This window comes from Crocodylus siamensis, chromosome 1 (assembly GCF_052110815.1).
Source record: "Crocodylus siamensis isolate JL-2025a chromosome 1, ASM5211081v1, whole genome shotgun sequence".
NCBI lineage: Eukaryota > Metazoa > Chordata > Crocodylia > Crocodylidae > Crocodylus > Crocodylus siamensis.
In genome coordinates this window covers 173743182-173758972 of record NC_143395.1, presented here as the reverse complement: position 1 = coordinate 173758972, position 15791 = coordinate 173743182, and the positions used below count along the sequence as shown (strand labels likewise).

Sequence of the window (15791 nt, the reverse complement as noted above, 5' to 3'; positions counted from 1 at the left end):
TAGAGGGTTGCCCCTCTGCTCAAGTTCGGGCCAATAGTTATATTTAGGGTAAGAAAATATTTTTTCTCCATGGTCAGATTGCTGTGGAACATGGTGGTTTTTGTCTTTCTCTGTAGTGGGGAGCATGGTCCTCTACCTGGGATCTCTTGAGTGTATATTAACAGCAGCAGGATGTTGGCTGCCATAGTCCCTTTGCTTTACCTATGGCAGGTTAGGGTATGTCTTGTATTGTGTCAGAGTTGACTGTAGTTTTGCTTAGAGCTTAGACAATGGATTTGTATAGGATGGTTTGGATAGGGATAATTTGGGGGTTGGACTAGATGATCTCTTCCTGCCCTACTTGTCTGTGGTTCTATGAAATTACCAGAACCAAGGTGGAACCAAACCTTAAAGAACTTAAGGCAGGTGGGAGATTAATTTCCATGCCAGAATTTTGAAAGAAAGGACTACTACATCAAGGAGGGTAACTAGGGAGTTCAGAGAAACTAAAACCCTATCAACTGAGAAGAGACTCTAAGAGCTTGGCTTATTTAGCCTAGAAAATAAAAGTCTAAGAGGGGATGTGGCTCTCTCTACTGATGCATGGGGTGGGGTTAGACATCAGAGGGGAAGCACTACTATTTAAGCTAAAGGACAGTGATGGCACATGAAAAATACCTGTAAATTGGCCACGAACAAAATTAGGCTGGAAATTAGAAGATGGTTCCTTAGAATAAGAGGACTGAGGTTGTGAAATGGCCTTGCAGTGGAACGTTAGGGGCAAAGCAGAAAACAAAGCTTAAGGTGAAGGGACAGAGACTGCAACATGGCTACCTACAATAGGGGAGGGGGACTGGAAGTGGTCGTTGGTGGGTCCCTTTTATTCAAGTTTCAGTGTTACCCAGGCTCTCAATAACCATGCTGCTGAAGAGCTGAAGTTGGTAAATTCAGCCTAGAATTATAGCTCATGGGATTGCTGAGGGGGTTGGAAGTGTGAGCTGCACCCATTTAGTTTTAAATGTTGATATAACCCAATTTCTGAGAAGAGTGGGAGTGAAGGAGCCAGCTTGGAATGGTGTCTTAATTGCCTGTAAGTAATACAAAAAAAAAAAACATTCAACCCGGAGAACTTGTTTACCAACAGCAGCCAGCTGAGCAGCAGATTGGGTCAGGGACAGGGATCGGAGTGGCTCTCAGAACGGGTATGGGGCTAATATGTGACACCAAAAAAGTTGGCTCCCACTGCTCTCCTGGAAAAAATCAAAACTCTGTGCCCCTTAAGCCCAATACTACTAGCATGTATTGGAGAGTCACCTGTAGTTTGTGGGTTCAAGGCCTGGTGCCTGTGGAGTGGAAGGGGGTCTGTGTTCTACCCGCGTTCGGTGCAGCGCGATTCTGAACAGCTCCGCTGTTCTACACTGGGACAAGTGTGAAGTACCTATATGGCCACAGCTGAGTCACACATTTATGACGACCACTTTTTAAATAGATTTCCAGAGAGATTCATGGTCTCAAATATTTTTTGCAGTAGCTAAAAAAAAAAAAAATTAGACTGACTTTCTTAATACACATTGGCGCATGTAGTAGCTGATGATTTAACAGCAGGTTTATACCTTACACATGAATACTTATCCTAGCTGCATCATTACATGTAGGCCCATCCACAGCAGCTCTTCATTTAGCACCTAGATAATTATAGTAGTTAAGGGCCCTGCTATTCTGGGCTCTTTTCCTTTCCATGTCCTCCTTGTGGGATATTTTCATCCTTGGGTTGCCAGCGTTGCTTCTGCAGTTGTTAGTATGGCACTAGTGCTTATTCTGAGAGAAGTGTGAGCCTCTGTGGGTTTACAAAGATATGTCAGCTGAACACGTTCCTGACAGCCAACTGCTGAGCAAATGGCAGCTGTACAGCAACCTATCCCCCCTGATTATTGCTTTATTTAAAATAAAAAGACAAGCCAAATAAAAGCAGTCTGTCTTTTATCACTGGAGGCTTCTAGAGACTCCAGGGACTGCATTGCCTTGCCTGCAGTATTTCCATGCTCAGCCCACACTGTTCATTGGTGGTGCTGTGTTTGCTTCCTCTCAGATGAGATTGAATATAGTTATAATAAAGCAAAGCCTGAGACTATAGAATGATGCTTTGTAATCAGTATTACAAAGCGGCCCCTGGGGAGCTCCCAGTTTATTCTCCACGTGCTGCCACTTGCCTCAAGGAACAGACTGAGGTTGTCTTGGGATAGTTCCCTAGTCCAGCATGCTTCATTTCCACTTCCCTTGTACTGGACCCTGCACACACAGTGAAGAAATCTCTGCCAGCCCCCAGGGGGTCACCCCTTTTCGGACTGGGAAGAAATTATAATTCCCCTCCTCTCCATGGAGAGAGTCAGCCTGAAATGCAACCTGCTCAGAAGTCACACGCAGTCACCCCTTCTCCAACCCTTTGAACTCCATAACTGCCTTGGCTAAGATCAAATCTAGCAATTTTTGGCAACGGGGAGGGTGTCAGGGCTGTCTCTGACCCTCCTGGTGCTGGCCTGGTATTACAGTATCTCCAGGCCCTGTGCCAGTCCCTTCTCAGGGGGCCAACTGCCTGATTTTTTTAAGGGACACACACACGGTTGCCATGAGCACATTTGCCCCATGTGTGCCATGTATTTTATAGTTATGCTCGGTGTTGGCTGCATTTAGTCAGCTTCATAGTTGGTTTCCATTGCTGAACACATGCTGGTTTTGGCAGCAACTTAACGATAGACAGTGTATTTAGTGAGATTTCCTTGTATGTGATTATAAGAGAAGGGGCTTTTTTCCCCCATGCTAAATTGAGGGGGGGAACCTTATCTTACATTTGAGTAAGTATGGTATTTGTAACAAAAGAATTGCTCTAGTATTTTTCTGTAGTCAAACAAGTGAAAACTGGGAGCTGGCATAGAGTCCTGCATCGGGTTGGGTACCTGCGGGTACTCACGAGTGACCCACAAAGCATGTTGGGTTTAGGTGGGAATGTAAACTACTTCGCATTTTGCAGTTTGGGTACAGGTCTGAAAATTTTTTTTTCAGGTTAGACGTGGGCCTGGTAAACCTCACCACCAGCTGCTGACAGTAAAACTGTGCTTTACTGGAAGAAGCAGCATGAATGAGATGAAATAAAGAAGGAAGAATGGCTGTGAAGGAGATCAAGCAAAAGATAGCCGAGGGTGTGTCACATGTTCCTGAAGGGTACCTATGGGCTGCAGATTCCTGAAGGGCACCCAGAGTGTCACACCCTGATCCATCTTTTGTTTAATCTCCTTTGCAGCTACTTTGAACACATGTAATGTGCTGCTGCTTCTGGTAAAGCACTTTTTTTTTTTATATCTGTCAGCAGCTGCCCAACACACGCCCAGAAAAAGCAGCAAATGAGTTAGACCCAGCTCACCCGTCTATATAGATCAGGCACTTTAGCAAGGCTTTTTGGGTACTTTTGTCTAATAGCTAATTGAATCAGCTTTAGCTATAAGTGCCACTGAAGCACCTGATCTATACAGACTCTGCAGATCCAGGTTGAACTAATGCATTTGTCAGCCACGTGGGTCAGGTTATGGGTTTGCCTAAAGCGGGTCAGGTCAGTGGGTAAGAAGACTTGTTAATACGGTTTGTGGGTTCAGATCCAGTTGTATAATATTCAGTGTAGGTTGGAAGTGGGCCTTTAAAATCAGACCCACACAGGTCTCTGAGCTGGCATTTTCTGAGTGCCTTGAATCAAGTGCCTTGAGACTAAAAAGGTTGAGAACCATTGTCCAAGCATTACAAAATTACATGATATGTACTTGGGTTGAACAATGTGGAGCTTAGAATTCGCAAAGCAGTTGGTGACAGTGACAGGGGAGTGTTTGGATCAAGATTATCTTTTGGGTTGTTATTTGTTAGCTGACTTGGATCACCCTTTTTTACACGTAGTTTTTCTGAATCTGACAACCACAAGCACTTTTGAAGTGTTTTGAAAGTAAATGAATTCCCACCCCCTTACAAATCCTTCACTTTGTAGCCAGACTGTTGAGAATTCCATATGGTCTCCATCCCATCTGCCTGCCTAATTTATGCTGCTGTAATGGCGTACCTCTCAGTTCTTTACCTTCCAAGTAGTGAGTTTCTGGAGGTTGCTGCAGAGCATTTTGAATGCTCAGCTAGGGTGGCCATCATAGAGGACATTCCTGTTTTCTGCTACTCTGTCCTCTGTTGATGCAAATCCAATGCCTTTATGTCCTCTCTTTTTCTCTCCAAAATAGAGGACATAAAGGCTTTGGGTTTTGTCTCAATAGAGTACAACTGGACTGTCCTCTATGATGGCCACCCTATCTCTAATACAAGCACGGTGAGGTGCACCTCATACACTGGTAGCCTGAATAGCAGTCAGTTTCAGTGGGGGAACCTTGCTGGGTGGTGCAAAACACCGACCATAGGACAACCAGATCAGCCTGGGAAGGAAGTGGTTTCTTACAGTTGCATCAAACTCTTCTCCTTGTTTTAGTTGTTTGGAGCAAATGGGCTGTTGTGTGGGTCATGGGAGAAGGAGAGGAAGAAGTTACTAAAGCTGCCCCCTGTGATGGAGTTCTGAGTGTTTTTGTTGACTTAGAAACTCCAGTTATTTAACTTCTTGACCTTAAGTCCATCAGATGCCTCCTGCCATCTGCAGCTGCCATGCTATGAAGAAGGAATGTCAGGGGTGCTCATTCAGTCTGGAATAAGGATTAAGTGGGGTTTACTTAGATATTATGTCCCAAGAGCCATATGTTCACACTAGGAGGCTTTAATAAATCTGTGCAGTCTAAGCCAGTAGTCTCTGTGGCGAGCCAGTAGGTGGTACTCCTGTGCTGAGCCACCCACCTCACTGTGCCCAACCACCTTCTAGGCTCTGAGTCCCTACCTGGGGGCGCCGCACATCTGGCTGACCCTCTTCCTGGAGCACACCCACTAGCGTGAGGGTAGCTGTGCCACCACCCAGGGTCTGGCCTGATCCTGGCACTGTGACCCCTGGGAAACAGAGGCCTAGTAGCCTTCAAGGGTACTTGATCCACTTCAAGAACTTGGGGTGCTTTTCTGAGTCTAAAGCACAAATAGTGGTCTCCCTTAGTCAGCCGAACCAAGGGGACCCCAAGGCATAATCTAGCCCCTCTCCCAATAAGTCTTCCATGCTAGGTCCAAAGGAGAACTTTATTGGTTACAAGGGGTAGGGCTGCAATAGGGTACAGGGTAGAGCAATATCAAAGAAATCTCAGAGAGCAAACAGGGCGTCTGGGTAGACTTTGACCACGCATCTGAGTTACTGCAAGCTGTATATCTAGTTAGATCTCAGGCAGCTTACTCACAAGTATCATCCAGAGGCAGGTGAAGATTACCTCTGGAGGCAGGCAGTTCATTGTTCATGAGTTTAGAGAGTGAGAGCAAGTTTCAGATGGTCCTGCTCCTCTCCCTCTGAGTTTTAATCATAGCTACTACTTTCCTCCTGGGCAGTTCTTAGTTATATAGATCTTATGACCTCATTTACCTGGTCCAATGGAAGCCAGCACCTCTTGGCTGCCAGCCAGCCAATTTGAAATGCATTACTAGTTGCCGGGTAGACTGGCAGGGTCTCTAGCCCCCTCCCAGTCAGGTTGGCATTGCTTAGAACAATAGAGAGTGTAAGCCCTTCACCCAGGTATGTGATGCCAGTCACCTAGGCAGAGGGAGCAGGTTTCCCCCCACCCTTAGGAATGTATCCAGTTCAGGTTACCTAAGAGATGGGATGTCTGCCCTCTGCCACGCCCATGTTAACCAAATTGTCACAGAGCAGAGTTTTTGGGGAGAGACAGAGGCGGCATTCTGCCGCAGTCTCCAACCTTTTTAAGTAAGAGATCACCTTTGGTATTTAAAAGCAACCCAAGATCTACCGTGCACTGCTGCCACCCCCCAACCCCCACCCAGCAGGTAAGTCTGTGGGGAGGGAAGGTGGGGGACGGGGGGGGAAGACTGAGGCAGAGGGAGAAAAAATTATTTGGGGGCATGCCTCCTCAGCAGGTAAGTCCCACCTAGCCAGGGCCCCTCTCAGCTCTACTTTTTCTCCTGCCTCTGCAGCACTGTCCCTCTCTGCAGGGGCCCTTCCCCTTCCCTTCCCCATGGATTGACCTGCGTGGCTGGGGCATATGCATGCATGCACATGGACACTCAGCCCCCCACCCCAGCCTTGGGTCAACTCTAAGAGGCTCCAAGATCTACCAGTAGATTGAGATCATAGGCAACATGTAGAGAGGGCATGGGTGGGAGGGGGCACATCCTCCCCCCCGAGATTGGTCCTCACAAGCTGGGGAGTGGGGGCACTGAGAAGCTCTGGGCAGTGCCCCTCCTGAGATTGGTGGGGGCACCAAGAGAAGCACCAGTGGCACTTCCAATTTTGCCACTGGCACTTCCAGTTTTGCTAATGCTGCTTCCAGGGTCAACAATTGGCCGCTGGGGGATCCCCACAGTCGGCGATCAGCTGCTTGTGCCCGCCCCCCCAGACTCAAGAGGCCCAGACCAGTCACCCATGATCGAGATCCACTGGTTGATGACCACTGGTCTAAGCTTTTCCTACTAGCAGTGAAGAACAGGCCTCCTTACTTGGTCCTTGAACTGCACTTTAACTCAGGGACTCTTCTACCATGTGTGACTCACATGCCTACATCCATGCCAAGACTTTTAGATCAGTGGCCTGGTCTCATTGACTTTTATGGTACTCGTGTGTTCCACTGGAAATAAGAGTTTGGGTTTAGCAGTTCCCATCTGAAAAAGTTGGTGTTAAAGAATGTGCCTCTCCCATACATTCTGGGCATGTCTACACATGCAATTAATGCTCAGAAAGCTTACTGCACAGTAAGCTTTCCCCAGCAAGGTGTCTACATGTGCTGCCATTGGGAGCGGCACGGTGTAGGGCTACTCCAGTCCTGCTGTGCCCCACCTACAGCAGCCAGGGAGAGCTCCAGCCTCCCCCGGGTGCCAGACCTGGGCTGGCAGGGGGCACCAAAGTCGGGCCCCAGTCTCTGGGGGCTGCAAGAAATTGTCCAACCTCCGGAGCAGCTGCCTCCCAGCCCCATGCCCGATCTCTGGATCAGGACATGGGGCTCGGAAAATGTGCCCTTCTGCAGCTGCTGCTTCTCAGCCCCTGCTGATCAGGGCGGGGAGATAGGAAGCAGCAGCTGCACAAGGGCACAGATTCCCAGGCCCCTACCCTGATCTGCCAGTTGGGGAACAGAATTGGGACGCAGCTGTCCAAAGGAGGGGACAGCTTCTCTGCCCCTGCTGTCTTGGCTGACTGGGAACAATTTGCTCCTGGTCAGCAATCTACACGTGCTCTGCTGCACAGTAGTTGCTGCAGGGTTAATCCTGTAGTTACAGGTAGTAGGCAACCCTGCAGTAGACTGATGTACTGTGCAGTAAATGCAATGCACATGTAGACAGTAATGCTTTACTGCACAGTATAATCACTGCATAGTAAAGTGTATCGTGTAGGTACACCCTCTGTGTATTACAGGATATGTTTCACTTAAGTCACCTGGGACCAGGTTTCCCAAGTGTATTTGGGTGCCTAAAGATACAAGAATGGGCCATTGAATCCGTAGGGATTAGCAAATGAAAATCTCACTAAACATTTCATTCCCATTGAGTCAATGGGATCTTGGCACATAGACCCTCTGAAAAATCCTGTTAGATGCCTAAATATGCAGATAGGGACCTAAGTACCTTTTAACTGGCTGGCCTCTGGAGCCTGAGTCTGCTCTCTCTTACTCAAGGGTGAATCAATGGAGTTACACTGGTGTCGTAGTCCTTTCTTTTCCAGGCTGTCTGTTATAAGACACTGGGGAGGCTGCTGCTCTTGGCAGGTTCATGCTGGAGAATCAGTCCCTTCTGATGCAGGAGTCCCCCTCTCTCTGGACCAGCTTGCTTCTGTGGTCAGACTCAGCTGCTTCCTATCTATTCTGCTGGGAGGTATCTGAAGACTTGGAAAAAAGGAGGGAAGCAGTAGGTGTATAAGATGCGAGTCAGATGCTGTTTTCTGGGTGACAAAGTGGATTAATGTCATGTGCCGGTTGCTTAACTTCCAAAGACTGATTTAAACAAGGAAGTGAGAAAAAAGGAAACTTGTGCAGTAGTGCACCCACTTTTATTTTCTTTGTTCTTGTAGTTGGGAACTGGAAGGCCCTAAAGTCATGCATCTGGCAAGAAAGATAGTAGGCATCTATCTTCCTAGCTAAACAGTGTACTTGGGTTTTGTGCATTTTGTCTATTTATGAATCTTTTTATTTCCATGCTCTAATTATAGCTAATTAGAGTTTGCCAAGGGGAGAGGGAGAGACCTTTCCTGCCACACAGTATCCATTTTAGTCTAAGCTGGGCTTTTAGTTGGCAGAGACTGCATAAGATACTTGGTGGTGCTTAAGAGGGTTCACCTGCTGGTGGCAAGCTGTTATTACAGACCGCTCTTGTTGACAATAAAATTATATAGTCCCTTCCTGGGAAGGGAATCTAAAGCAAAATGCTTAGGGCTCAGCTCATTAAAATTGAAAGGTTTCTCCTTACAGTGTTTCTTTGAGGTTAAGAGCCAGTTTGTGGCTTTAGTTCAGAGATGGGTCCTGTCTACTCCAACCTTTTGCCTGCCTGCTAGTGCTTTAACAAGTCAGCACCGCGTATCAATACATATTGCGTAGGCACCCAGAGAAGCTTTGTTCTGCTGTTTTCGACTCCTGCTGATATTGCTAGATTCAGCTTTCTTGAACATACAGGGAACCCCCTGCACAATGTAATCACGAGTCAAATATGAGCTCTCCCATTATTCATTAACAAAATACAAAACTTGTTAAATGGTTAAAGAGCAGATTTCTTTAAAAGAAATCTCTTCTAAGCTCTGTCTGTGCATTTAGCATGGTTACAAGGGAGGTACAATAGGGCTAGATTAATTCACGAACACTCCTAATTACACCATGCAGCTGAAATGTCACCATGGGGAAGACTCTCTCCAGTTGATTTGCTTCCTACTGAAACAATTTAATTTAAAATTTTCACTTTTTTGTTGCATTTCAAAGGGCTATCTAAATCAGGGCCCAGTCCAGGCAATGCTTCCTGCTGGATGTTCTCCTTGCTACTGTCTATGTCCAGCAACACATCTTGGGGAGTGTTTGTAGGAGTCAAGGCACAATGCTCACTTGTTTTCACTGGTGCACAGGAGCAGCTCCACTGGAATCGATAAGAGTTACACACGTGGAAAGAGAATCAAACCACCAATGGCTTAAATAACAAAAGCTGCTCTGTATGAAATTGATGCTGCACATTTGTATCCATGTTTGGAAATAGTACATATAGCACAAAGATCCTCTCAAATGCAAAACGTTCCCCTTGCTTTTGATCATCTTTTATTTTGGTAAATTCAGATTCAGTGTCATGGAACCAGCAAAGCAAAGATTGATGATTTTTTTTTTTTTTTAAATATCAGAGCTAGTTTGGAACAAGGATGTAATGTAATGAAAGCCTGAAGCAGCTTTGGCTGCTAAATGTCAGTTGACAAGGTCTGTTTTCTTCTTCTCTACAAGTAAATGAAGTTGAATGCATGTTCTGTGAGGGCAGTAATAGCGCATTTCTGTTTCTGGCTTTGTTTGGATGTTGAAAGGAAAACTGCTGCTTTAGAAGGCTAGAGATTTGTGTTCCTTACTAGCACATGTATAGACTTTTGAAGTGGTATTTAAAAATACATGACAATGTTTCGTGATTGGTCTGAACTCAGCACCTGTATAATGGCAGCTGTTGACATTTTTAATGGCAATTCCAGCAGGAGGTACAGCCTGACGAGCATTTATTAGGCCAAGAAGATCTGGGCTGTTCCTATAATTAGTATGGTCCTTCTAGCTGCACTGGGCCTTTAGAACAGTGGTTGTCAACCTCATTCAACTCAAGGCACCCCTCGGAAAATGCCAGGTCCTAGCTTTCATTAGTTTTTTGACGATGGAAAATAAGAGAGCAGTTCTTCTGCTGCAGAGAGCAGGGGCTCCAGCAAGTCAGAATGTTTTTGACACAGTGGCCTACTATTTGAAACCTTTGGGCATTTATACACGCACTTTTCTGTCCTGCGATGCAGTGGAGATATGCTGCTTCCTAGACTGATTAATCGAGTCTGCTTCTCCTGCAAGCTGAGATGAACTGCACTGTGCCGCATGCAGTAGTATAAGCGGCGAAATGCAAGTTAGCGTGCAGAAAATAGCTGTGGTGTGCTTTTGAGCTAAGGCACCTCCAGTGTGCGCCACTGCCATTTTCTTAGTGCTGACACACATTTTGCCACTTGCACAACTGCAAGTGTTACAGGGTGCTTATATATATAAAAATGCCCTTTGGTTTTTTCTTGTGAATCATGTAGGTGTTTGCACACAACGGTGCTCATATTGCATGGCACCCTTGAAAGGCATCCCAGGGTGCTGCAGTACCAGGTTGAGAATCACTGCTTTATAGGAAAGGTGGCCCACCACCTGCCTGTGGCAACCACTGTGGGGATCGCTTCTGAAGGCTGGGGAAGTAGAAGCAGTATGTGGGCCTTCAGACAAGGATTCATCTTCCATTGGTTTCCTGGTATCTGCTCTGGGGAGGTGGTGCTGCAGTCCACGTAGTTGCATGCTGTAGTTACATGGCAGGTTAAGCAGAACTGTTGATGTTGCCTGCTGGCCAGAGGATCACTTTTAAGGCTGTTTGGTTGGACTGAGCTCATGATGACAACAACTGTGTGCAGGGAAAGGGTTAAATGATAACTCTGCTAGCTTATAGGTACAGATGCAGTTGGCTCGCAGGAAGCAGGTGGGACACGAGGAGGCAGAACAGACATCAAATGCAGGTCCAAGGGAAAGTAGGATGGTGCTGGTGGATTATCACAACCTGAGCTCTGCTACGCAGGCTTTAGCCACGCACTGGATGCAAAGACAGGAGATTGAAGCTCTGCTTAAAGAGAACTTGTACATTAACCTGTCCTAGGGTGGCCGTCATAGAGGACAGTCTGGTTGTCCTCCGTCCTATCTTGATACAAAACCGGATGTCTTTATGTCCTCTATTTTTTCTCTTCAAGAAAAATTGAGTCTGCTCTGCGTCTTGAAGAGGAAAAATAGAGGACATAAAGGCATTGGGTTTTGTATCAAGACAGGACAGAGTAGCAGCAAACTGGAATGTCCTCTATGATCATGAATGCCATGTGCCCCTGGGGGGGGGCATGGCGAGCTCCTGCAGGCGGCGGCAAGCGGTGAGCTTCTGCAGGCGGCTGTGCTGCTGTTGGCAGGGGGAGGCGACCAGTTGCAGATGCTGTTGGTGGCGGTCAGCAGCAATTGGGAACCTCCTGCAGACACCATCGGCAGTTGGGGGTGGACCACCCACAGGTGCTGCCGGCAGTGTCGGTGGCACTTTTTGCAGGGGGTGCACCGCCAAGCTCAGAGGGTGCACATGCACCCCTTGCACGTCACCAGTGTCTACGAAGGCCACCCTAATCTGTCCCCAAGATGTATAAGGAAACAAGTATGGGCATAGGGCTTTGAGGATGGTCAGGTGAAGTGAGGTAAGCCTGCAACAGATGTATCTGCACACAAAGTCCAATTGATAACATGGCCATTTGTTTAACATTGCCTGGATTAAGTGATGAGAAGCCTTGTTCTATTAGTTTCCTTTTAATAATGAACTGTGTTCTGGGTTTGCAATGGGGTTGTTCATTACAGCAGATCCAAGAAATGTTGAATGATGCCTTCTTTTCCCTCTTCTGGCACAGGCCTGCAGTGATGGACAAGAAAGGGGGTGACCTCACTACGTTGAATGATGTCGGCTATCAACTGCGCATCTAACAAAGCCATAGGCCAGAGAGAGGGCTTCCATGGTGCTTCTCACTGCACTTTGCTCTGCGCCCCACTGGAAGGAAAAAGGACTATTAAGATCTTCTGGATTTTTTTTTTGTTTAAGTCTCACCGAGGAAATAGGAGTTCTAGAATGAAGGTGGTGGTAACTTATTTTAATTCATGAAGTGGCATCAGTGAAAAAATTAATTACTTTTATTCCTCCCCATCAAATAGGAGAGAACTATTGTGCTAGAGGGTTTTTTAAAACTTGAAATAATTGTTTCTCTCTCTTCTTTTTTTTTAACTGGCTTTGAACATTTGTGCTACATTGGTAGTATTAGGAGTGGTAATTAAATCATACTCCTCATTGTGTTAAAATGTGCTGGGGTGCAGTATTAAAAAAATCAAGTCCAATATTGATAGTTAATTCAGCAATAAACTAGCAGTGCAGAGGTGGGTGTGAGTTTTAAAGTGTCAACATTACCTCACTAAACTTACAACAGATATGCAAGATTGACAGTATTATTTTGTAACTCCTTTGTACTGTTTCCCAGCATTTTTGGTAGACTTATGATGGCATTAGATGGCACCCTGCCACCCTATTATGTGCATGCCTATGAAAGAATTTAAGGTATGTTTATATGCAAGTGTCTTCTTAAAAGCACTGACATAATCTTAGAGAGATGGAAAAACTGTTTGAGGTTTTTGTTGCTTTTTTAAAATGCTGATAACTGACCAATAATGGATTTTTAAAATTTTCATAAGTTTTTTATACTTTGTCACAAGCTTTTAAACTTTCCAGACTACAGTGTTTAAAGCACAAGGCACGGAGATCATTGTTTTGTAGAGACAAGTGTCTGCATTGTAGAGACAAACTGTTTGGTGTACATTCTCAGAATAACAGAGAAATGTCAGAGTCCAGAGCTTTTGCTCAAGTGTTTACTTGTTGCTTTTGTAATTTTTTTCACATGTAATTTTCTAATCATGTGTCTGAAAGGTTGAGTAGTCCAAGGTGGTGATGTTTTATGGTGAGAGATCACTGAGGAAGTAATGCTGCCACCAGTTTTTCAGGAAGATTTTCCTTGCTAGGGATCATAGTGACATACCTCTACAGAGTGTTGGGAAGGAAATTCATGTTGGGTAAATTCAGCAATAAAATTAGATAATATTTTTTAACAAACAATATCTGAAAATCAAGTTCTTTCCTCTTGTGTCTTCCCACTGAAAACTACTGCTAAGGGCATGTGGCCAGATCAAGAGAACTTCTCTCTCTTTGAGGGACCGAATTGAAGGGGTTTAAATTGTCTTAAGTGCTCAGACCTCTGCAGTTCTCACTGAACTCTCTTAGGAGCTGTTGGTTTGGAGTACTTGAAAATAAAGCTAATTCAGCAGGTATCTAAGTAGAAGCAGATCTCTTTTGAAAGTCCAACATATGCCTTGTATATTATTGAAAAAACATACTGAACTATTACCTCTCTTTGATTCTTGGAGGAGGGAGAGGTAGACAAAATCTTAGAGAATGAAGGGAATTGGGCTCCTGGAACACTAGCTGAATCAGCAGATGAATGAAACGGATATAGATAAAAAGGAAAAAGAACATGAGGAAAACCAGGCCCCGGCTGGAAAGATATTTTAGCAAATGCTTCAAGCTGCACAGAATAGCTGACTGTGAAGAACTACTAGACTAGGAAAACAATATGGAATAGAAGTTATCCTGTTCCAAACATTAATACATCTTCCGTTCACTACCATTAGATGCTGAAACCACAGCAGAAAGAAATGCAAATGAACTTGGGGTGTATTGCTTTAATTAGTAATTTCCTTTTTCCCATCTCCATGCGAGCATACATCTAGGTTAATTTCAGTTGTATATATGACAAGTCATTAGGCAACTTAACTTCCAATATAGCAAGCTTTATAGCTATTCATTTAGAGTCCACAATGGGAGCCTCTGCTTTATTAAAACAAAATTTGACTGTTAAAAAGTCAGTTCCCCAAAGTTAGGCCCCGATTCTCCTTGCAACAGGTGTAGCAATTTTCATGTGTGAAAACAGATGAGAGAAACTTTACTCCTCACTCTGCTCAGTAGAAATGAGTCTTCCATAGCCACATACCCCCTGTAATTGGGCCCTAAGATACTAGTAGAGTGAGGTATGTTGCAGTTTCTTAAAAAGTAATTGTATTGAAGAGTAGCAGCAGGCCGCCTGATTTATTGTCATGTTAAAGAGTTACTACCACAGGTGTGGTGGTGAGTAAACATTTTGATGTACTGATCTGATGTCTGGTTGCTTATAGATGAAAAAGAACAAAAGAAAAAGGCCTTTTTTAATGGATGGGGTTTTTTTAAATTGAATGTGGTTCACTACAGGCTTGTACAAAGCTCAGTGCAAGACTTCCCCCTTCGTTTCCCTCTTCCCACAAAACCAACTGGCTGGTAATGTTTACTCCGCACCTCTCCAGCTTTTATTTGGATCATGGCTTATCTTCTCTCCCTCCTCTAAAGATCAGCAGTAGGGATGATGGCATAGCTGTATTTTCAGGATAACTTAAGTTGTAGAGAGGGCTCCTCATAGGCTTTGTTTGCAAGCATCAGCTCTTATTCCCTTTAAGTTTTTAAGAATAGAGTTTGGGGGGTAGAGCTGAGGTAGAAAGTTAAAAAAGATCATGTCTTCTGGTTAAAATTCCAACCAGGTTCAAATTTGGGTTCTAAAGCAATAAATGCTTCTTCATAGGTTGCAATTCTGCAAAACGGAGATCAGCTTACACAATAGGTGTCTAGATTCTGAAAGTTAGACTAGTAAGGGATCAGAACTCTGGACTTTAACTGTGTTTTTTTCATTAGGTTACACCCAATTTTAAACTATTCAAGCTTTTTTTTCCCCCAGCTACCCTAACTTTACACCGCTTCCCATTTAATAACAACTGAACGGCTTTTACCAGTATTCAGAACATTTTTGGGTTACATCTTTTTGACCCTAACTTACACTGAAGCTTTTATAAACTGTAGAGCTATGTGACAAGCTATTTTGTACTTTTTGGTTTTGAAGTTCAGTCAAATATTCATCTTCTTGCTGTTTGCTCTTACAATTGCATTTCTGTTGACTCATAACTGTGATTCTAGTGACTATTTTTCTAGCTCATTGCAAACGTCAAATGATATTGTAGAATACATGTGCATGGGGGCTCTGCTTTTTGATTTTCTCATCACTTGTACATTTATATGAAGCATGAAACTTTAATAAAATGTCTTGGAAGTCTTTTTAAATGATCTCTTTTCAGTTTGTTTGCCATGTACTACCATAACTCAGTCAGTCATGTAATACTGTTGTAACATTTATTTTTAAATCATTTACTCTTCTATAACCTCTAAATCAAGGGAATGCAATAAAGTAAGATATTTTTCTAAGATCTTACAATATGAAATAAGTTGAAGGCAACTAATATATATTAGTCTAAACACTTAAGCCTTAACTATATGGCAGGTTCTTGTTTCACTGTTGATGGTGCCTGATGAGAAAAGCTGAAGATAGTAGTCTTGCATGTCTTGCCGTACATCTCAGTAAGTACCAAAGAATCTGCAGTACTAAGTGCTGCATTACGACTAGCAGCTGCTGCTTTGCACTGGGAGTAAAGTCTCTGAAGTACTGTCCTCACACCAAAGGAAGTTCTGTTAGGCAGAGGGTTGCCTTTTCCAAGAAGCAAGGGATGTTAGAGGTCCTTTATCAATAGCCAATGCTGAACAAATGCATTAGTGCCCTCATTTTTAGAGCTGAGCCCTATGGAGATGGACTGTCCTTGAGGCAGGTGTTTTCCTTTGAGACAGTGGTGAAACAGGCATTTAAATATGATAAGAACTAAAAGTTCTATACAAGCTTTGGAGCCTGTACTTGGATTATTCTTTGCAGTCCCATCTGTGCCAGGCAGCTCTTGGCTTGAAAATTTGGTCCAAACAACATTTGCCTGTTTAAA

General features: G+C 44.4%; 1 protein-coding gene across 1 annotated transcript in view; it reads left to right on the top strand.

Annotated features, from left to right (window-relative positions):
* The window catches only part of VASH2 (vasohibin 2), a 72773-nt gene extending 57694 nt beyond the window's left edge, over positions 1-15079 (top strand). Inside the window, exon 8 of the mRNA XM_090049111.1 lies at positions 11759-15079. Coding sequence (XP_089905237.1) covers positions 11759-11831 — 73 coding nt within the window. The 3' untranslated portion in view covers positions 11832-15079. The remainder of the gene's footprint in view (positions 1-11758) is intronic.
* The last annotated feature ends 712 nt before the right edge of the window (positions 15080-15791 follow it).